Source organism: Taudactylus pleione, unplaced genomic scaffold (assembly GCF_031769625.1).
Source record: "Taudactylus pleione unplaced genomic scaffold, aTauple2 ptg000278l, whole genome shotgun sequence".
Classification (NCBI taxonomy): Eukaryota; Metazoa; Chordata; class Amphibia; order Anura; family Myobatrachidae; genus Taudactylus; species Taudactylus pleione.
In genome coordinates, this window is record NW_028284680.1 from 8,818,363 (window position 1) to 8,842,219 (window position 23,857).

Consider the following 23,857-nt stretch of genomic DNA (forward strand, 5'->3'; position numbering starts at 1 on the left):
CGTCATGTCCGCTATTTATTAGATTAATCGAGTACATCGAACAGCGTATGAACTGCTCGCTATTCTTGTGGTTGGTTTTTTCAACCGCTATTTTGCGAGTAGTTCTGACTATAAAATAACCCAGTGACGTGGTCAATGACGCTGCTGTATTAATTATGCACACCCAGAAAACGCCCGATTTGACCTTTAAGCACGCCTGCGTTCGGATCTCCACTCCCCGTTCTCAAGCACCTTCCCCTGTTACCACCCACATACGCCTCCTCCTGTCACTCAAAATAGCAGGCATTCGCTATTTTGCGAACAAACGATTTTCGTCCGCACTGACTGGTTCGCGCATGCGTATTACAATCCGTACGCATGCGCAGTTGTGCGAACATCGCTCAGTGCGAACGAGCGGCCGCTTGCGAGCGGCTCTGAATCAGGCCCATAGTCTCCCTACATGATTACTGTCTAACCCGGTGTTCATCTCCCAGACTCTGCTCAGCAGACACATTGTATTCCAGCCATAGGTCGTGTCTATGCGGTTATAGCTGTGATTCCCCACAACGCAAACCCTGTGTAACTTAAAGAGTGGAATTCAACTAGGTGCGAGTTTGCAAAAGGCGATAAACTCGCACACTTCGCCTTCATGTGTGCACCCGAGTTACTTACTATTCAATTAGAAATGCTAATTCGCACTACTCGCAGTGAGGGGTGTGCAAAGTTTGTCCAATTTGAGAACAGGGAAAATAGCGGGGAGACCTTCCTGGACCCCCCAAAAAGTGACATTGTTAGCAGAATCATATAGAAGACTGTAAGTGGGCATAAGGAAAGTACTGTATGCATATAAAGGGTGTTTTGTGCATTTAAAAAAAATATATATATAATATATATATATGTAAAGAAAAACTGTCGAATTTCATTTAAATTACAAATTCAATGCGAAAAACAAGTAGAAAAAATATGCTTTTGGGGCAATTTGAGGCGACTTTAAAAAATGATAAAAATTCTGAAAAAAAAAAAAAAGGAATTACTCTTTGATTAAATACTTTTATTAAATTTGGGGTGCATTATTTAGCTAAAAAGCTTATTTTGGGGTAATTTGAGGCCATTTTTATTCACCCTAAAATGACATACAGTACTGTATAATTATTGGCCCAGTTAAGCTAAATGAAAACTTCCAAATGCCTAATTAGTCATTGGGGGGGAGGTCCAATGGGGTTCTGAAGCAGGTCCCGACTTTTTTACCTTAAACTACAGATTTTCCCACCTTTTCACCTGGTGCGAACAAAAACAGGCGAAGTTACTCTGAAAAAGAAATGCGAGTTTGGAATTGACTTACAAATGTAATTCGCAATGTGAATTTGCCATGAGTTCTACTTGCGGGACCAAACTCGCGCCTAACTGAATTCCTCCCAAAGTCACTTTGTACCAGGGAAAGTTATCGCATGATATTAATAATAAGTTGTAATCAGCCCAAGTTCACTGTGTTGGTTCTTTGTTTTCTTCCTAATCACTGCCGAGGATTTATGTAACTATTGTGTGAGCGGCACAAATACACATTAAGGCCAAACACTGCCAGGATTGCCTCAGTGGTTATGGCCGCTATAGTAAGAGGCTTGGCTTAGCGTGTAAGAGCTGACTGTAAGGCCATGACACACTGAGGCCCGGAGACCTTGCTTCAAACCCTCCCTGCATCCCAGGCACGGCATCAGTACGTCGCTGAGTGAAAGCGTTTGCCCTTTATGGAAGGTAAGATTGTCTGTTCCCGGTCATTATAAAGGGACAAAGCTGAAGGCCAACAGGTTTCCTCTTGCTCAGCTGGTCAGACAGGAGCCTGCGGTATATCTAGGTCTCTTCCCAGCTGCAGGGTGACGGGTATCAGCCTGCTAAGGTTTTATCCCGTCTCACTCATCCAAGCACAAGAGACACTTCCCTGATCAACCAGACTGCAGCGTGGGGGACACCGCACAAATCACGGGGGGGAGGGCCTGGGTAGTGCGTATTCAGTGAGCGCAACTGGGTCTTCAAATTGCACTGTGACTTATTAGGATAAAGCTGTTGTGAGGAGGTGGGGGATAGACAACGGGAGCAATCGGCAGGTGTGGAAACGCAGACACTGAGACCATGAGTTAAATTCCGGACCAAGGCCTTATTGTGTGGAGTTTGTATGTTCTCTCTGCATTTACGTGGGTTTCTCCCAAGAACATACTGGTGGGTTAATTTGGCTTCTGACAGTACATGAACCCTAGTGTGTACCTGTGCCCATGTGATAGGAGGTATAACGGTGTAGATTCCGGGCTATATTGCTGCAGCGTATGGTATAACTAATAGTCCTTGCCAAGCTTTACGCTCCTTTCTGCGGGAGATGTGTACGCGTGTCTGGGAGCCGTGGGAAGAGTAAAGCGCTGTTTATCACTATGTAACGGGGGACACAGATCTTCCGCTTCAATTATTGAAAAGCTTTTCATAACTGCTACAGGAGAAGCTGGGAGTCCCGGCTGTGCCCAGATCTGTTGCTGGTTCAGTGGATCGGCTCCTCGTGCAGTACATCCCTCACAGCTCACCTATGCATTTTTAACAACACAGCTGTTACCAGCGCTATCCTGCCAGGCTTGATGCTCTGCATTGCTCAGCTGAGGCGCTCGGGTGGCATATGGTGGCTCTCGGAAGGACAATACCAAGGAGGGCAGAACTGCAGGGTCCCCGCTTAATCTAGGGGAGGGGGGGGGGGAATCTGATTCCATGTTCTGCTTTCCCAGAATAAACTGAGCTCTTGTCATTTCCCGTACGCCTTTCCGATGCCCGGCGCCCGTATCTTGTCAGACCTGCTGCTGTGCAATTAGACCGACTGTAAAAGAAAACACATCACCCGGCCTGAGATCTGGGGAATATTATGTAGGTTTCCGGGATGCCGCTATCTATATTTTATAGTGCATGAACAGAACGGTGTCTTTGAAATGAAATAATTGAGGAAAGTCCCAGAGAGTGTGCGGCAGGAATGAGTACCCTGAGCACGGACTGTATTCTATTCCTTTAACTCTTTCTACGCTGCTCCAAATGTTCTCCCATCCCCTCCCCCTGATGGTGAGGAGACGAGCAGGTCCTGGCGAATAGACAAATGGACGTCTCAGAATGTATATGGTCTCGTGTATGACCTGGGTGGCGACTGGAACTGGATAATGTGGATCCATCTTCCATTCAGTTATTATGATGCATGCTGTGGGTATTAAACAGTTGGGTATGGCTGGTCAACATTTAGAATGTCGACAAGGGGGCGGCAGTATGGCGAATACATAGTACTATTGCGATATAATCACGGTAACCGTGTTGGCTTTAAACATGATGGTGAAGCATCATGTTTAAAGCCGACACTGTCACAATGCTTTACATCGCATTAGTACAGTGTCGGCGTGCCGGGAACGACATAACGTTGCCCCCCCCCCCTTCTGCTTGTTGACATTCTGAGTGAACTTTTATGAGAAGAACATGTTTTTGGGGTACCTTTTTAAAGAATAATTTTCGGAGAACCACAAAAAATCATTGCACGGGTAGTTTTACATCAAGGGCCGTATTCAATTTGAGGCGAAATGTCGGAATCGGCGAAAATTTATCGCCGGTGACGTCATTTTCGCCAATTTTCATTATCCCCGTATTCAATTACATTGACTTTTCGCTGGGGCAAAAAGACAATGTAAAAAACGGGGACAAATATTCGCCTGCCTTTAGCTGGCGAAAAAAAATGCAGAATTGGGGTATAGGGGTCAGACTTAAAAAAATTAGCCTGCACCCTTCGGAATGACCCCTTAAAACAATCTGTGTCAAAAAAAAAAAAAATCGGGACACCCCAATTTTTTTTTTTTTTTTACAATTTTGGGGTGAAAAAAAAAAAAAAAAAATAGATCCCAGAGGGGGTCGGAAGTATGCGGCAGGTGTTTTCTTCTATGCGGGTGACAGCGGCAGGTGTTTTCTTCTATGCGGGTGACGGCGGCAGGTGCATTTTTGCAGAATTTTAAAAAATAATTTTAGGGACTTAAAAATATGCTAGTACCATTTTCATGTACCCCAAATTTGATGGGACCACTTTTAAAAATGAAAAAAAAAAACCTGTGCTCTTCTGCATCACTTCTGCAATGTCAGGAAAAAAGCACCTGCCGCGGCTATTTAAAAATCCGACTTTCTTCTCCAGGTAAAGGTAAAAACAGGGGGTACCCATAGTGATCCTCCAGGTCTGGACATCTTTAGGGGGGTCCTACAATTATTTCCCAAAAATTCCCGTATTTTTTCGCTGATCCAAGTTTCGCCTGTTCCCGTTCTCGCCTACTTTGGAATTGAATACGGGGAATAGCGGGCACGCGTGCGATACTTTTCTGCCTGGAAAACAGGAGGCAAAAAGACCAGCAGGCGAAAAGTCTGGACTTTTTTGGCCTCAAATTGAATACGGGCCTTAGTTGTGTACTGTGTGGTGCACTGCATTCCTCCATGTAATCTGTCCTGTGAGTCTCGCCATGTGTAACTGAGCCAGTATCCCGCCTGCACAGCCACCAGGAAATGGTGAGAGCGTGTGCTTGGTGGGCCCTCTTAATGCAGGTACTAGTGCCATCCATGAACCTCGCCCAGGCCTGTCCAGCACGTTCCCTTACTGACAGCTGACTTATGATGGCTGGGGGGGCGAGCAGATTATGAAAGTGCAAAGTTACGGACCAGGAGTGATAAAGTGAGGGGAGCGGGTGATCCGTAGGAGCCGGCTCTCAGGGTGCTGAAGCACCCACAATTGTTGTGCTGCCGCTATCCATGACAGGGCGTTTCAGCGATAGGGCAAGACACCCCTAATACATTTGGCCCCGATAGGGTGCGCTGATTTGAGGTGTTCATAGGTGTGGGCTAGGGCGCATGAATAATCTCCTTATATACCCACATGCAAAAATGACGGCTTGTTTTACAGGATGGGACTATTTAATATGGAGCGGGGCAGGTAGTACTTCTCCGTGCTTTCTGGGGAGGGCGTACAGCATTTTTTGTCTTGCAACCTGGTCTCGCCGCATTCTCTGAGGTAACGACGATCTATACTATTCCTGTACTTTCAACAAACGTATTTTGCATCCTCCAAACGCATGTTTCCATAATGTCCATTTTCATGTGGGTTCTGCAAACATGCGGAGCTAGGCTCACCCCAAGGAGTGAGGGGCCAGGGAACGCCGTCAAATGCAATGTGTTGAAGCCATGCAAATGCTCTTTACTGGGTTCCTCCGGTATGAAAAATATTTCCATATATGAGAAATGCAGAGTTTGGGAACGAACCCTAAATAATGTCATTTGTAGAAGGTGATTACAAGGTCGTAGATGACAGACCCTGTGCCAGGACATGTAGATTTGTTCTACAATCTCCCGGGTTATCTATAGGGTATAAATGGTGCTGTGCAGCCCGGAGACAGGTGTTGTATAGGGAACGTGACATATTTTAGCAGTCGCCCCGCAGATGACGATGGTCTCGTTATTGCATGCATGACTTCCCTCTAAATTTCAAACAATCTCTCTCCCTGTCTGTGTTGTTTTCTTACTGCTGCCTTTGTTTTGTGCTAGCTATTTAATTGTAATTAAACTCCTGCTGTCGATAAGGGAGCGGGAGTGGAAGGAAAACAATATCACTTTGCAAGGCACGGCGAGATAAAGCCAAATGGCGCATTTCTCATCCCGGCTCCATGCGATGCCACTGGCATATCTCCTCGCTGCTGCCGTACTCTCCTCATTGCATTATCTCAGTGTGTGTGTTATTTAGGGACAGGAGACCAACTGTGATCTGGGAAATTAGTAGTTACGGGCAGCCAGGCTGACATTCGGGATCCGACTATTCATTTTAGGGTGTTTCGTAATGCCTAAGGTCAATTACTTTGCCGTTCATTGTACACTTTATCTGGGTTTCTTAAAGGGGAAGCTTCACCTAGATATATTTAGGGTACCTAAAGCTGGCCATAGACGGGACGATTTTTAACACGATTTTGGCAGTTTCTACAGGTCGGACAGACCAATCGTTTACAAATAGTTGTATTTTGCGTCTCCTGCGACCCCGATGCGAGTCCCCGCCGTCGTCTACTTGGATCGCGGATCAGATGGTTTTGCAGACAGATCTCAACTGATCGTGTACGATGTGATACACTTCTATACATCTTATCCTATGATCGTAATGATCAATCGTACACCATTTGACCACATCTTATGAAGAATTTCAAGGGAAATCGTACAACTGATCTTAACACAAGGGTACACTTGCAGACGAGTCCATTAACAAATGTAATATATTTCAGCTTTGTCTTTTTAGAACTATATATAGTACTACACTATGTAGACAAAAGTGATTGGACACCACCTCGCTAGCGAAATACATACCATTGCACAAGTTCCAAATGGCCACTAATGTGGCGGTTTATACAAGAGCACTTGGTAGGGAGGCCCATGTACTTACAGTTCTACAGAAACAACAAATGTTTTTATCAGGGCGACAATGCCACCTGTCATGTTTCCAGCGCTACGCTGGACTGGTATACAGAAAATTCAGTAACCCGGGTGGACTGACCAGCTCAGAGTCCAGGTCGTAACCCCACTGAGAACCTCTGGGATGAATTGGAGCGACGGGTGCGCTCTAGGCTGACCCGACCTTCCTCAGTGTCACAGTCGGTCACTGTACATAAGGCAGAACGGCAGAACATACCTCCTGCTGCTGTCCAGGAACTTGTGTACAGTTTGCCAAGAAGGGGGAGAGCAGTAATCACTGCACGTGGTGGACGTACAAAGTACTGACGTCAGTAACATCTCACTGATCTATTTGCTGTCAGTGTCCAATCACTGTTGTCTACATAGTGTATATTTTGTCTTCTTCTTCTTTTTAGTGTAACGGCCAGGTCATTGCTCCTGCTGTCCATTAGAGGTTCAGTCAGCGACTAAAAGGGAATATAGGAACCGAATGCTTCACACTGCATAATATGCTGCTGAAAGAGGAACATTGCAACATACGGTATACACTGAATTTCACTTTCCATATTGGACACCAACATTCTGATGTGAGACTTCCCTTCTGTACATATAACCAACAATAATGTCCGCACACCGTTACACATAATACCGTACGTACAGTATATACATTCCCAATGGGCTTTGGTTGAAAAAAAAAAAAAGAAGTTTTCTTAGTTTGAGACGTTTTTTTTTAATAAAAAATTAATAAATTGCAGATTATTATTTTTCTGTGGTGCAGACATTTTACCCACAAAATGCGTTTTCCTACAATGCGAACGAAAGGAGCAACTGCGGCTTCTTCCAGAACAGTCATTTCAACCCCGGCAAGTTTTGGAACTGGGTAGGGGGTGAATGCTGGAGAGGCTGGAGCGTGGATAGTACAAAGAAAACAGAACGTGGGCCGATTGTCACAGAGCAACTGGCGATGCGGAGCCAGATGGTGACAGAATAACACTCATCAGATGTTCTCCGAAATAAAGACGGGACTCTGCAGTGGGCTGATAACTCCCAATATCTATTCCTCGCTGCTGCAAAATGCGCCGTGGTAATCTGCTGCTTACGCTGAATTATTGTGTGTCGGAGCAGGAACAGGCTGGAAGCATCATACAGGCACATGGAGAACGACATCTGCACGTCTACGCTGCTAGATGTGGCCGCATTAAGAAGCTGCGACTGTCTCTCGGCGGCTCATGGCGGTTACGCAGAATAAACCTCTCTCTAACAGTGGAAGATGATTAGTACGATATACAACGGGAGCCAGAGAAATGGTTATTCCAGCTATTTAATGGGAACAAACACATTTCTGATATTAAAGAGCTAAATCTGCCTCTCGGCTTTACTGTAAGAGATAAAGGCATAAAATGGATTTACGCGGCACTTGGCGTACGCAGACAGTGGTCATTTGCTGCACAAGGCTCCCAGAAGTACAGTGACACAAGTTATTGTTAAAGAGCCACTAGACATTACTGCGACCCCCCTTCCCCCAAACCAATGTGCTCGTAACATGCAAGTGCCCTAAAATCCCAGCAGGACTCCATCAGAGGGGCTGGAAGAAGGGTGTTAGCTGGTGATAAGGGTTAGAAGTGTATTATCACATGGCTATAACAAACGTCTCCTAGATCTGAGAATTGGCTTATAGATAATAATTATTATTACATGCACAGATATGAATGATACTCCCCGTCGGTAAGCCCACTGCAGTGATAGATAGTGTAAGACTGACAGCCGGGCACTCTTACCTGTCTGTCTGTTATATAACAGTCTTGTTTTATTACTGTTCTATAACTGTTTTGTTCCCAATTGTAAAGCGCGGCGGAATATCTTAAAAATAACTGGAGACCAGTGAGATAAAAAAAACACGTTTTTACTTTCCTTCCACGCTCGGTCGACCGTGTCCGCCATTGCTGCCATTTGCTCTCCTAGCTCCGGCACAGTACTCCGCTCTCCTTGTCACACTCACTTGGCTTGTATTAAATAGGCAGAACTGGAAGAGGAGGGCAGGGTGCAACATTGGGCAGATGCAGTTGGTGCACTGTGGAAGGTGGGTAAACGTCTGTTTATCCAAAACTGAATTTTGTAGTTTAGGCGGAGATCTCCTTTAATCATTCCCATGAAGGGCTAAGAACGTTACTGTCACACAGCATTGTCAGGCAGTCTATTAATGTCCTTTTAGCAATTCTGGGAGCACACATCCTGCAAAGTTCTCACCTTTGCTGAGCATCATGAAATCTGGCATCAGACATGTAGTAATCTCTCTAATCACACACTACGCAGCGTACAGTACATGCGGTACAGACTTCTAGTGACGGCTGGCGCTTACAGAAGGGCTGCACTGTGGCCTCTTACCATTTACTGTCAGAGTGATCTCTCGCTCGCCGGCACCCACCCGGGGTACGACCGCACGACAGACATATTTCCCAGCATCCTCCTGGCGGACGTTTTTTAATGTCAGGGAGTTATCGTTACTCAGGACCTAGGAGACAGGGAAATTGGATACACTAGGTAAGTACTTTCTATTTGGAACATTTTTTTTACATTTATATTTACTTATTTTGCAGCGTTTCATTTTAATCTTTCATAAAATAGTTCTGTCTTTTTTCCGGGGTTTGCTAGAAAATACACAGATGAAATTTTTTTACTGACAACAGCTATTGAACGACTCATCGGAACATATGGGCTGTATAACCAAATGCTGACATCCCGTCCTGCTGCGGCACGCAGACTCGCCTTGTACATACAGGACATACAGGAAGACATTTGCAGTAGAGGCCTGGCAGAGCATCACCAGGGAGGAAACCCAGCGTCTGGTGATGTCTATGCGTTCCAGACTTCAGGCTGTAATTGTCTGCAAAAGATTTGCAACAAAGTATTAAAAAGTGAAAGTTACATTTAGGATTGTTTAGTTTGTCCCATTACTTTTGGCCCCTTAAAAAGTGAGAGGAACACATAGAAACCGTTGTAATTCCTACACCGTTCACCTGATTTGGATGTAATTACCCTCAAATTAAATCTGAAAGTCTGCAGTTAAAGCACATCTTGTTTGTTTCATTTCAAAGCCATTGTGGTGGTGAATAGAGGCCAAAATATGAAAATTCTGTCAATGTCCCAATATTTATGCACCAGACTGCAGATCAGGGTTTCCCAAACTCCGCCATTACAGTCCAGGTTTTAAGGATATCCATGCTTGAGCCCAGAAGGTTAGATTCAATTGACTGAGGTGCACTGTGCAAAAGCTGCACCATGCCTCATTTTGCCTGATCGGCTATAGAGTTAACCCTCCGAGGCTTTCCCCACTGCCCGAGCTGGTAGAACAGTATAAAGGGCCCCACTAAGTCCACGCAGGCCTACGCCAATATTAACACTTGTCCAGGAGGGTGAATAGGGGAAGAGAAATTATGCAGGACGGCTGGTAGTACGGTGCAGAAAATGAAATGAGAAGATACAAGAAGTTTATATTTATATAAAAGTGTCTTTGCTGCGTGGAAGTGTTCTAATTAAATACCCCTGCTGTTGTCATTCATTTTCTAAGTGCTAAAATAATAATTGTAATCAAAATGTATATTTTTTTTTTCACACCAGCGCAGAGCGCATTCTGTTCTGTATTTATTATTTTTCTTCTTTTCTAAAACAAGTACAAAGTTAAACCGCCATAAAAACAGGAGGACAATTTCGCATAAGTCATTGGTGTAATGTTATAGAGGCCTATCCCTACAATTCCCTGGGGGCTGCGATCTGCTGAGTAATACAGGATACCGCAGTTTCTTTTGAATAAGAAATTAAGGGCCTGATTCAGAGCCGGACGCAATTAGCGCTCGCTCGTTCAGAAAAAGGGGGTGGCTATTCAAATGAACCGTTCGCTCTTTGCGGTCTGTTCACGCCTCCATGTCTGAACGAGCGAACAAATCTTGCGGTCGTTTTTTGGATAACTACGCCCCCTGGCCGTTCACATCCTACGTCATGTCCGCTATTTATTAGATTCATCGAGTACATCGACCAGCGTATGAACTGCTCGCTATTCTTGTGGTTGGTTTTTCCTACCACAATCTTGCGAGCAGTTCTGGCTATAAAATAACCCAGTGGCGTGGTCAATGACGCTGCTGTATTAATTATGCACACCCATAAAACGCCCGTTTTGACCTTTAAGCACGCCTGCGTTCGGATCTCCACTCCCCGTTTTCAAGCACCTTCCCCTGTTACCACCCACATACGCCTCCTCCTGTCACTCAAAATAGCAGGCACTCGCTATTTAGCGAACAAACGATTTTCGGCCGCACTGACTGGTTTGCGCATACGTATTACGATCCGTACGCATGCGCAGTTGGGCAAACATCGCTCGGAACGAACGAGCGGCCGCTTACGAGCGGCTCTGAATCAGGCCCTAAGCTTTCTCCAAATTATCCTAAAAGCTGCTGACGCCATCTCGAGCTGATATTGTGGCCAATGGTCTGTCTCTGTAAAGGGGTCTTCACATCCCTCTATAGTAGCTGACACCTGCTCATGCCTGGCCCAAAGGCCATAGGTACACGGGTCTGAATCCGGCAGCAAAGATCGATCGCGTTACTATTTAAGCTTTGCTGGAACAGGTTATCGGAGCCACTGTCCTGACAACAGCTGACTGGTAATAGCTTTAAAGGGATTCTTAGTAAATAGGCTCTTTAGTGAGTAACATCTGTCCGATGGCACCGAATATCATCAGAGGCCCCAATAAACTAAATCAACGCGGCTGGAGTGAGTCTTAAGGCGCATACACACGTAACGATTTTTTGAACGCTATAACTGTAACGACGTCGTTATCGTTCAATCGTTGAAAAAATCGTTCAGTTTCCGAGTTATAACGATGAACGATTATCGTTCATGCGCGTTCACGTTTGTAGTTCATTCTGACTGACCAACTGAACGATTTTCATTAAGGGAAGTTACAAAAATCGTTTGTAGTTCAAAAAAATCGTTCATTACATTTTAAAAAATCTGACAGAAAATCGTTCATAAAATCGTTGGTAACAAAATCGTTGTGTGTGTGTACGCAGCTTTAGTAGTTGTTTTGAACATACCACGCCAGATCCGCGCTTCATCCAGACAATGGTGAGAGACGGGTTACCAGTCCATGCGCAATGAAAGGTGGCTTCCGCCCCGAGGTCCACAACAATGGATTCCGGTTCCGTGGCCATCCGAGGTCCAACTGTGGTAACGAGAAACAATATGGTGCTTACAAGTCTGACACGGGGCGGAGAACTGCCCACTAGCCATAGATTCTGCCATTTTTATAGGACCAGAGAAATGAAAGGTCGCACACTGTGACTATTCTATCAGTATATATTCCTTTCTGTGATTTGCTACTAAGACCTTTGGGGCATTATATGTTATATTCCGGCCCAGCGGGGTGTTTGATGCTAGTTGTATGGTGAGGGATTGGTGTGGCTATACCCAGGGGGTATATTAACTAAATTGCGTGTTTTTAAAAGTGATGTTGCCCTTAGCAACCAATCCGATTCTAGCTATTATCTTCTAGAAGGTGCTAGATAAATGTTAAGTGGAATCTGGTTGCTATGGGCGACATCTCCACTTCTAAAAACTGGCACTTATATACCCCTTAGTGTCTGCAGATTGCACCACAAGTCTAAGCACAATGTGATTTGCATATAAATATGGAGAGTAGAATACTGTATACGCACATTACATACAGATGAGAGGTGAGAGGACTGGCAGGACCACTCCTGGCTTTGTGGTGCCACCTTGGTGGTGGCTTTATCCGATGACAATGGTTGTATAAGCAGTTGCCTTACCTGTAGCTATTTATTTTATTAGTCAAAGCATCTGCACTAATGGTGTGTGCAATGATGATCTAACCATCTCCATACACGGGTAATATACTGGGTAACGCCGACCTATGCATCACAGCAGGAAATCTGAGGAATCCCAGTAATGGCAATGTCGCATATGTGTGTCCAAGAGCTACAATGCTCTGTATAGATCAGAGTTCTGCTCATCCTAAGAGACCACAGGATTGTACAGCTACACTGTGCCCAGAGGTCAGACACTTACAGTATACATCCACTGTTCTGCTGATGTTGGTGCTGCCGAGGGTATTGGTGACCTCACAGGACACTGGCTCGGTGAAGAAGGAGTAATCGACCACCGTTTCATAGGTTTCTTCGGTCACTTCCTTCAGGAGCTGTCCACCTTTTGCCCACCTGCAGACCATGGGGAGATAACAATGGAGTCATGACACAGTGCTGAACTCTACCACTGCTGCTTTGTTATGTCACTAGGTGACCAATGTTCTACCCCCATTCCCCATCCACCACCTCTGTCATGGCTGCTATGCTGCGAGACAAACGTAAAGTCACATTTCACTGCGTTCAGTTCTCATTCCATCCAGGTCCGTCTTTCCTAGCCGCCTGCGGCACGTCCTCCGAGCACTGACCAATGCCAGAGACAGGACTGTGCGTCTACACCCAATTCTAACATTCCAGGTCCTCACATAACTACACCTACGGTACCCTATACTCACATTGCAGTGTGCAGGCACCATTACATGCTGTATATCTATGTGCATGTTATTAGCACCTATATGCATTCTAATATAGTCTCTGTGGATGGTATTAGCTACTATATTATTCTAATATGGGCTCTGTGGACGTTATTAGCACCTATATACATTCTAATGTGGTCTCTGTGGATGGTATTAGCACCTATATACATTCTAATGTGGTCTCTGTGGATGGTATTAGCACCTATATGCATTCTAATATAGTCTTTGTGGATGGTATTAGCTACTATATTATTCTAATGTGGGCTCTGTGGACGTTATTAGCACCTATATACATTCTAATGTGGTCTCTGTGGACGGTATTAGCACCTATATACATTCTAATGTGGTCTCTGTGGATGGTATTAGCACCTATATGCATTCTAATATAGTCTCTGTGGATGGTATTAGCTACTATATTATTCTAATGTGGGCTCTGTGGACGTTATTAGCACCTATATGCATTCTAATGTGGTCTCTGTGGATGGTATTAGTACCTATATGCATTCTAATGTGGTCTCTGTGGACGGTATTAGCACCTATATACATTCTAATGTGGTCTCTGTGGACGGTATTAGCACCTATATGCATTCTAATGTGGTCTCTGTGGATGGTATTAGTACCTATATGCATTCTAATGTGGTCTCTGGACAGTATTAGCACCTATATGCATTCTAATATAGTCTGTGGATGGTATTAGCTACTATATTATTCTAATGTAGTCTCTGTGGATGGTATTAGCTACTATATTATTCTAATGTGGTCTCTGTGGATGGTATTAGTACATATATGCATTCTAATGTGGTCTCTGTGGATGGTATTAGTACCTATATGCATTCTAATGTGGTCTCTGTGGACGGTGTTAGCACCTATATACATTCTAATATGGTCTCTGTGGATGGTATTAGCTACTATATTATTCTAATGTGGTCTCTGTGGATGGTATTAGTACCTATATGCATTCTAATGTGGTCTCTGTGGACGGTATTAGCACCTATATGCATTCTAATGTGGTCTCTGTGGATGGTATTAGTACCTATATGCATTCTAATGTGGTCTCTGTGGACGGTATTAGCACCTATATACATTCTAATGTGGTCTCTGTGGACGGTGTTAGCACCTATATACATTCTAATGTGGTCTCTGTGGATGGTATTAGCACCTATATACAGTCTAATATGGTCTCTGTGGACAGTATTAGCACCTATATACAGTCTAATATGGTCTCTGTGGACGGTATTAGCACCTATATACATTCTAATGTGGTCTCTGTGGGCGTTATTAGCGGATGTGATATAAGAGATAGACAGTAATTAGTTAGACGATGTCTAGATAGATACCAGATGTTAGACAGTTAATAGTTAGACAGGGAAAAAGTTAGACACAAACAAAAGTCAGATACATAAAAGTTAGACATGTAAAAAGTTTGACTGGTACAAAAGGTCGACAGGGTCAACAGTTCGACATGAAAATGGTCGACACAAATGGTAGTCCCAGGATCTTTGTAGCCATTCCCCTCTTCTCCATGGCTGGCCCGCCAGCCTCATAATAACTTTGTTTTCAAATATTTATCACCAGTTATGTATATAGCGCACACATATGCCGCAGCGCTTTACAGAGAATATTTCACTATTCACATCAGTCCCTGCCCCAGTGGAGCTTACACTCTATGGGCTCTATTTAACAAGGGGTGCTAAAATTAGTGTTATTTAGCACCAAACCTCGCCGCGCTATTTCAGTTATCACTACCTGGATTTATCGAGTTGGTGAGTGAAAACTTTAAAAAAGGCTTCCAGCGCTATGTGAACTTGGTTATAGCGCCGATGACCGAATAATGGAGTGGCGGCTAAAATGACTGGCAGGCCGCAAGGAGGGGCTAGCCATGTCTGGAGCAAGCACAGCCAGATAGCGAGGAGGCCATCAGAGCATCCAGCAGAGACATTTTGATGCTCATGCCTTCGCCGGACCCTCGCTGTAAACAGGTAAGCGCCGGTCATAACAGGGATGTTAACGGTGCTGGGGCAGGCGGCGCAGGAGCAACTATCTACGGGAGGGGCTTTTTGTGTATGCGGCTATCTGGCGTGTTGTCCCCCTGGCTGTAGCTGTCCTGGATCTGGCCCTACATGGAATTGCCATCATCGGTGTCCTGCTTGATACTTAAAAACAAATATAAATCTGCGCTCCAAGATTGGAAAATGCTGCTTAGGGCCGTATTCAATTTGAGGCAGAAAGTCAGTTTCCGCGTGTTTTTGGCGGAAACCTTTCGCCGATGACATCATTTTGGCCTGTTTGACTTTTACCCCGTATTCAATTTGAAAGACTTTCCACCTAGGCGGAAAATCAATGCAATGTAATAGGCGGTAAAGTTTTGCCTATGAATGGGAGGCAGGAAAAAGTGCAGAATTGGGGTTTTGGGGTGCAACGTTGCTGGAACCTCCATGCAGCCTTCAGACAGTCCCCCAAAGGTAAACTGTCAAAAAAAAAAAAAAAAAACACTTAAGAACACCCCAAAAAATTGCTTTGTAAAAGGGGGCAAAAAAAAAGTTGGGGTACAAGCTTAAAAACTAGCGAACTTGACTCTGGGGGGGGGGTCCCCAAGTATGCCCCAAGTTTTTTCTTGAATACAGGTGCTTGCGACAGGTGGATTTTTCATGATTTTTTCAACTACACTTTAGCAACTTTTAAATATGCTGACCCCCATTTTCAAGTACCCCAAATTTGCTGGGATAACTCATTTTCTGGAAAAAACCCTCCAAAATACTATTCTGCATCACGTATACAAAAACGCTATTTAGCAGCTATTAAGCCCCTTTATAAACACCAAATACCTTCATGAAGCCAAATCGGGGGGTATCATAGCACCCCCCATGTCAGAGCATCTTTTGGGGGGGTGTCAGGCTGATTTCCCCAATTCTGACAGTACTTTCCGCCTGTTTCAGTTTTGCCGGGTCCCGTTTTCGCCTACTTTCATATTGAATACAGGGTAAAGCAGGGACGGCCGCGATACTTTTCCGCCTGCAAAACAGACGAAGTAGGCGGAAAGCCCGGGCCGCGAAAAAGTATCGCTGCTCGGCTCATATTGAATACGGCTCTTAGTAAGAATGTGGTCCCCACCACACTTAAACAAATATAAATAAGCAAAACCCTATAAGGTACCGATCAATGACTGTCCACACACTCAAAAATGGTTGTAGTTTAGCCCATATATACCAACAGATGGAAATTCTCTATTTCACTTTGTTCATCTAAAGTGAAATAGAGAATTTCCATCTGAAAGAGGACTTTTGGTATATATGGGCTAAACTACAGCCATTTTTGTGTGTGTGGACAGTCATTGATCGGTACCTTATAGGGTTTTGTGCTTGGTATATTTTGTTTGTTTATATCGGTGTCCTGCTCCATTACTATCCACAAGTCTGTGCGTCTCCAGAGTCACGCCACCTGGTATTCCCCCTCTGTCACCTCATCCCCTGGGGGTATCGGTTACCTCTTATCGTCCCACCTGAGCCCCAGGAGCACCTATGTACATACATATCTAATGTTCTCTCATGTCTGTTGGTGTCACACACACACGTTTAGGATCGAAGCGGCATCACAACACCAACAGGAAACCGGTGAAACATATCACAGTCAGCGAACAGTAAGTTTCAAGGAGCGTTCGTTGATGAATACATCTCAGGGTAATCTCTTATAGGGCAACGCTAAGTATCTACCGCTAGCGTCACCGTGAGAAACACTGCCCTGTCCACCAATGCTGAATACCTATTTTATCACACACGACGAGTGATCAAGTGCTTAACACTCATTGTTAAATAGAGCCCCATATTCCCTATGACATGCACGCACGCACGCATACCCAATAGGGTTAATTTTTGCTGGGAACTAAGGGCCTGATTCAGAGCCGAATGTTCTGACCAAAGCGCTCGCTCTGAATCAGGGCCCTCCTCCATGAAAATGGAGCGGCCTCCTGGCCGCTCGCATAGCTGTGGGTGAACATCCACAGCATATGCGAGCGTCCATGATGATGGTCGCGATGGTCTTGACCATCGGGCTTGCGACGGAGACCCTGCGGTAGGGTCTCGCTGCCGCAAGCCCTGGAGTGATTTTGGCTCTATCAGAGCCAAAATCACTCCCACTGACATCACTAGTGATGTCAGTGGGGCCGGCTTCAGACGGTAGGCGTTCCCATGGGAACGCCTCCGTCTGGCAGGCACGCTCACCAAAGGGGGCGTGCTGTCAATCAACATCGACAGCACGCCCCCTTAGGTGCGAGACCCAGAGCGATGGAGAGCCCGTCGCTCGCCGGGTCTCGCGCATGCGCACGACGGCATGCGCAGTGGGGGAACATCGACCCGCTTGCGAGCGTCCTGCGCTCGCGAGCGGGTCTGAATGACCCCCTAATTAACCTACCAGTATATTTTTGGAGGAAGCCCATGCAAGCACAGGGAGAATATACAAACTCCACACAGATAGGGTCGGAATCGAACCCATGACGTCAGTGCTGTGCTGCCCAAATACACAGGCTTTCCTCTATAAAAGATGAGAGCACTAGTATTTTGGAGCTGCCATTTGCCAGGTCACAGAACATAAAAGTAACACAAGGAATTCATACGGTGCCAAAGCGTCGCTGCCACAAGGAGAATGGGTGAGCCACGTGGCCACAGTGCCCCCTGTGTCTGCCGGAAGACCCTAAGTACACAGACTGCATGAACGCTGCTCCATTCCTGCACTCTAGTCTACGACTATTTCAAGAGTCCCGAGATAAAATGGAAATAATTCCACATATCCGAGAATGAAAGCAGCGCGGTTTCTGGCTCTGTGATTGTGCTTGAGTTGACTAGGCCGCCATCTCTGGGCTGCGGAGACGTGAGAAGTCTCATTACTGTCTGCTCCAGAGGGATGCAGCGTTCCCCGGGGGGACGTCTGCCCCATTCTCCCGCTCCCAGCAGCTGCACGGGGATAATGAAAGGAAAGTGTTCGGCGGAGAAGCAATCGTAGCCTCTGATAGAGGCCATTACGTCTGTACATTTAGCTCTGGAGCCTCCATTAGCTGCTGATGTTGTTTGATATTAGCTCAGAACATTGAGTCTTTAATGTATGTACATTATAGCACTCATTAGCCACGCGGCTACTGGGCAAAGGAACACAATGGAGGAAATGAAGCCGCACTTCTGTACAGTTCTGGCTGAGCGGCCTCACGTCTCCCATGTGCTGTCAGTGTGTCTGCCGGTAGTGCTAGTGGTATTTACATACATGTACAGACAGGCTGACGTGTGTACATACACACCACTTACCTCTAACAGAACTCACATTTATAATAGGATTAACACTTTGATAACATTTGCATTATATGTGAATTCTATATGAAATCAGTCACCTGTCACCCAGCAATTGTCCGATCCCAGCTATTGTGCACCAGTGACGGTCACTAGTACGGGTCAGCATCCCCAGTTATTATTATTATCCATTATATTTATACGGGCTTACGTAAGCTTAAACAGTGCACACAAAACAAGAGGGAGGAAAACAATTGCAAAAGACTTATGGTGCATACACACGGTCAGATCAGACATCAATCAGATATCGTTGTCTGATCGTCCTACATGTGCTGGATGATCGTTATCGAACATCCAGCACATCCATCATCCCCTCAACTACTATATCAACCCTTGTTCAACGATTGAAGGTCCCTATGGTTAACCAGGCTAACCTGGTCGATATCGACCTGCATGCACGGGCGAATTTTCGATATCGACCATTCGTGCCCGCGCATCGACCATCGTTTGGTCGTTTGAAGGGCCAAGAAACTGGTCGATTTGAACGATAACGATATATATCGATATTGTTATCGTTCAAATCGACCAGGGAAATCTGACCATGTGTATGCACCATTACAGCACATAACATTGCAGAATATGGAATACAAGTTATATATTTTCATACGAAAGTCACAGTACCCACAGAGCAGCACGGGCAAAATAATGGGCACTGCCTTTTGAACCTAAAGGTTTCGGCTTACAGTCTAAAGGGGAGGGGCAGGCAGAGGGGTGACACAGAGGGGGGAGACCATAAGGGAGGAGCGTGGAGTTGTGAGGATGAGAGCTTACCATCTAGAGTAGGGAGAGTCATCGATGGTTAACCACTGATGGTCGATGGTTTTGCCATGACATTCAATGGTTCATCACCATCGATGGCACACAGCCAAGCAATGCTTTTATTTTTTTTCTCCTGTCTTATGTGCCGGGACACAGAACCTAGGTTTGCCCCCGACACAACCCACAAAGCCCCGCCCCTACTCCTTGATTGGCCCGTTGCCCATCATGTATTAAAGCAGACATGGCCATTGGTGGATGAAACCATCAATGGTTCACAGCCGATGGTTTCATACTATCAATGTCAACCACCATTGGTACCAAAGATGGAGAAACTACCGATAGCCATCACTGATCTGGAGAGAAGGGGCAGTGAGAGAGGAGCATGGAGGGGTGAGTTAGGATGGGAGCTTACAGTCTAGAGGAGAGAGGTAGGCAGGCAATGATGCACAGAGGAGTGAGACAATGAGGGTGGAGGGATGAGTTAGGATGGGAGCTTACAGTCTAGAGGAGAGAGGTAGGCAGGCAATGATGCACAGAGGAGTGAGACAATGAGGGTGGAGGGGTGAGTTAGGATGGGAGCTTACAGTCTAGAGTGGGGGGGGCAATGAGAGGGGCATGGAGGGATAAGTTAAGATGGGAGATGGAAGGCTTTAATACAAAAGTGGGTTTCGAGAGCTTGTCTCAAGCTTTGGAGAGAGGTAGAGAGTCTAATTAGGGGAGGGAGAGTTCCAGTGATGGGGAGCAGCACGTGCAATGGGCACAGCATGTGGTTCCTACATGCACTAAGCTCAGGGCTGAAAACCTTGTTTCACTACTGTAATACACCAACCAACGCAAGCCATTCAGATATATAGGAGCCTTTATAATCCCAGCAGCAGCAGTGTAATGTATTGCTGGTGCTGTGCTGTAGGACAGCTCTGCAGTTGACATATTGTACATACAATTTAAAGAAATACAACTTAAACCTTTCAGTATTCCTTTATCTAAATTATAAAAGCATTTTTCAATGGCATCCTGAGATGGGTATGACAGAATGAGAACAAAGGTGACATAATACATAGGGATTAGATCGTAGTCCCCAGTGATAATAATCGGGGCTGCGGTCAGCAGCGCTAATTAGTCTTCTGCAGGGGATTACTGTGAAATCTCCTGCATTTGGCTATTAGTACATAGCGGGGATACATAAACTTGTGCATAAGCTGCTGTTTCTACATAATTATATTAGAAAAATGCTCGATAAATAGACCCCTAAAGTAGTAGATGCCCAGAATGAGCGCACAAAGCCCTACTGACAATCCACGTTAACTCCATGTTAGAAGCTTGGCTGCCATTAGCTCACAGTAGCCTGAGTGGGCAATGCTCTTGGGGCGAAGGTTCTAAATGGGTAGTGGATAGATCCCCTTCCGTAGATGTGCTCTGACGTCATCAGTTACTATCCAACGTCATTCCCTACTATATACATGGACATAGATGGGGAACATAATCCTGTGGCGAGTGAAGCATTGGCATGACAATGAACCCCGCGGTGGCTTGGGGGTGCCGGGGGCCGTTGCGATGCCACTGCAACACTGAATGCTGGCCTCTGAAGTGATCAGAAGCCTCTGATCGCCTCAGAGGCCAGCGTTCCCAGTGATGCAGTGCGCGGTAGTGAATGCACAGACGGCGGCCGCGTGGCGTCAGCAATGCCCAGCATGGTCAGGTAAGTACTGGGGGGAGCACTGCATAAGGGGCACAACTACAGGGGGCACTGCATATGTGCTCAACTACAGGGGGCACTGCATATGTGCTCAACTACAGGGGGCACTGCATATGTGCTCAACTACAGGGGGCACTGCATATGGGAACAACTACAGGGGGCACTGCATATGTGCTCAACTACAGGGGCCCTGCATATGGGCTCAACTACAGGGGGTACTGCATATGTGCTCAACTACAGGGGGCACTGCATATGGGAACAACTACAGGGGGCACTGCATATGGGCTCAACTACAGGGGGCACTGCATATGTGCTCAACTACAGGGGGCACTGCATATGGGAACAACTACAGGGGGCACTGCATATGGGAACAACTACAGGGGGCACTGCATATGGGCTCAACTACAGGGGGCACTGCATATGTGCTCAACTACAGGGGGCACTGCATATGGGAACAACTACAAGGGCACTGCATGTGGGCACAACGATGGGGCACTGCATAAGAGGCACTACTATAGGGGGCATTGCATAATGGCCACTACTACTGGGGGCATTGTATAAGGGGCACTACTACAGAAAGCACTGCTTAAATGGCATAACTACAGGGGCACCACTACATGTGGCACTGCATAAGGGGCACTAACTTGATACACGCAGTTTACAGGTTATAAACTATGTTCCCAATAATCTGGTTCTACACAGACATAGAAACTGTGCAACATGTCTTGAGCTGAGGTGACAGACTGGCAGAAGCGGAGAGGAGGGTTGGTGAGGTAGATCTTTCAGGGTGGGAATCAATGGACATTACTGTGAGGCATAATGTGTAAGGGGCATTACTGTGTGTCACAATGTGCTAATGTGCTATTAGGGGTATTAGTGTGGCATAATGTGTTATAAAGGACGTTACTGTGGCATTATGTTTTGTAAGGGGCATTACGTTGTGGCATAATGTTTTGTAAGGGGCATTACGTTGTGGCATAATATGTTGTAAGGGGCATTACGTTGTGGCATAATGTTATAGGGGCATTACGGTGTGGCATTATGTTTTGTAAGGAGCATTACTGTGTGGCATAATGTGTTGTAAGGGGCATTACTGTGTGGCATAATGTGTTGTAAGGGGCATTACTGTGTGGCATAATGTGTTGTAAGGGGCATTACTGTGTGGCATAATGTGTTGTAAGGGGCATTACTGTATCACAAAACCACATACCTTTTTCAGGAGTGCATGTGCCAGAGGCATGCAGAAAAACATAATCTTTGGGTTTTTGGCAGGATGGAGCAAAATTTATAGTTACGCCACTGCCGCAAGGGGACAAGTTTCTTCCTTTGGTGGCCTTTATGGGCATGGAACCGCACTTCCGCCCTCGCTCCACGTCACTTCCAGGTACAAATACTGAAGGGGATCTATACACAACCGTTCTACATGGTGGTTGCGGACGTGATGCATAACTGCGCTGGTCCACAGAACCATTTATTATGTGAGCTCTCATGTTAGATGTTTAGTCATCACTTTATTCCAGGCCTTAAATAATCATTTACTGTGACCAACCAATCTGCGGGCAGACAGCTTATGTTCTGTACAATCATTACTGTCTGAATATGTGACTGGCAATAGGAAGCATGAGCGATCTGCCAGCACGGCACAGGTTAAAGTTCCTGTGCATGCTGGGGTGTAATTAGCACTCTTGTTAATGGCTATTAGCACTTAGTAGCTACTCTCATAATGTTTAATTAAGACATCTGGGTGTTGCGATGTTAAACTGTAAGCACCTTTTTGGAGGTGTTGCAGTAGAAGCCATTGCGAGTTGTGGTTATAAATGACTCTGACACATCCATGTACCAAGCAATGTAATGCTGGCAGCTCATCAGACACTAGAGCTCGTCTGCCAAAATTCATCTCTTATCTGTCTCTGTCATCCCACTGCTCCGGACAGCGGTAAGGTCAGGCCCGACGAGACCTAATCTTAGGACAGGAACGTTATATACACAGTGTATGTCTCCTGCCTGCCTAGTGCTGGATGTAGGTGTCTGTGTGATCTTGGGGTGACCGGTGTATGGAGTTACAGTATGTGGTACAATTCTAATGACCAGACACATCATCTCCTCCCATGCTAAGACAATGGTGCCCAAGGGGCCCATTCATCAGTAACTGCCTTAGCAATGCAGTCTGGGTATGAGAATAACTCCCATGATCACATTGCAGGATATGATTATACCATCCAGATGTATTAAATAGCACACACAGGGACAGGGGGTCCAAAAGCAGCCCGCCCCTGTGACGTGCTCAGAGCGAAGAGACCGCAACAGCAGCCCGCTCCTGTGACGCGCTCAGAGCAAAGAGACTGTAATAGCAGCCCGCTCCTGTGAGGCTCTCAGAGCGAAGAGACCGCAATAGCAGCCCGCCCCTGTGACGTGCTCAGAGCGAAGAGACCGCAATAGCAGCCCACCCCTGTGACGCGCTCAGAGCAAAGAGACCGCAATAGCAGCGCGCCCCTGTGATGTGCTCAGAGCGAAGAGACTGTAATAGCAGCCAGCCCCTGTGACGCTCTCAGAGCGAAGAGACCGCAATAGCAGCGCGCCCCTGTGACGCGCTCAGAGCAAAGAGACCGCAATAGCAGCCTGTCCCTGTCACCTCCTCAGAGCGAAGAGACCACAATAGCAGCGCGCCCCTGTGACGTGCTCAGAGCGAAGAGACCGCAATAGCAGCCCACCTCTGTGACGCGCTCAGAGCAAAGAGACCGCAATAGCAGCCTGTCCCTGTGACGCGCTCAGAGCAAAGAGACCGCAATAGCAGCGCGCCCCTGTGACACGCTCAGAGCAAAGAGACCGCAATAGCAGCGCGCCCCTGTGACGCGCTCAGAGCAAAGAGACCACAATAGCAGCCCGTCCCTGTGACCTCCTCAGAGCGAAGAGACCGCAATAGCAGCGCGCCCCTGTGACGTGCTCAGAGCGAAGAGACCACAATAGCAGCCTGTCCCTGTGACGCGCTCAGAGCAAAGAGACCGCAATAGCAGCCTGTCCCTGTGACGCGCTCAGAGCAAAGAGACC

At 46.2% G+C, this 23,857-nt stretch overlaps 1 protein-coding gene across 1 annotated transcript in view; it reads right to left on the bottom strand.

The window, feature by feature from the left end:
• KIRREL3 (kirre like nephrin family adhesion molecule 3) overlaps positions 1–23,857 on the bottom strand; it is a 457,331-nt gene that overhangs the window by 57,786 nt on the left and 375,688 nt on the right. The window contains exons 8-10 of the mRNA XM_088481884.1: positions 12,532–12,680; positions 11,541–11,668; positions 8,836–8,962 (exon numbers count right to left, since the gene is read on the bottom strand). Of these exons, the coding sequence (XP_088338010.1) occupies positions 8,836–8,962; positions 11,541–11,668; positions 12,532–12,680 (404 nt within the window). The remainder of the gene's footprint in view (positions 1–8,835; positions 8,963–11,540; positions 11,669–12,531; positions 12,681–23,857) is intronic.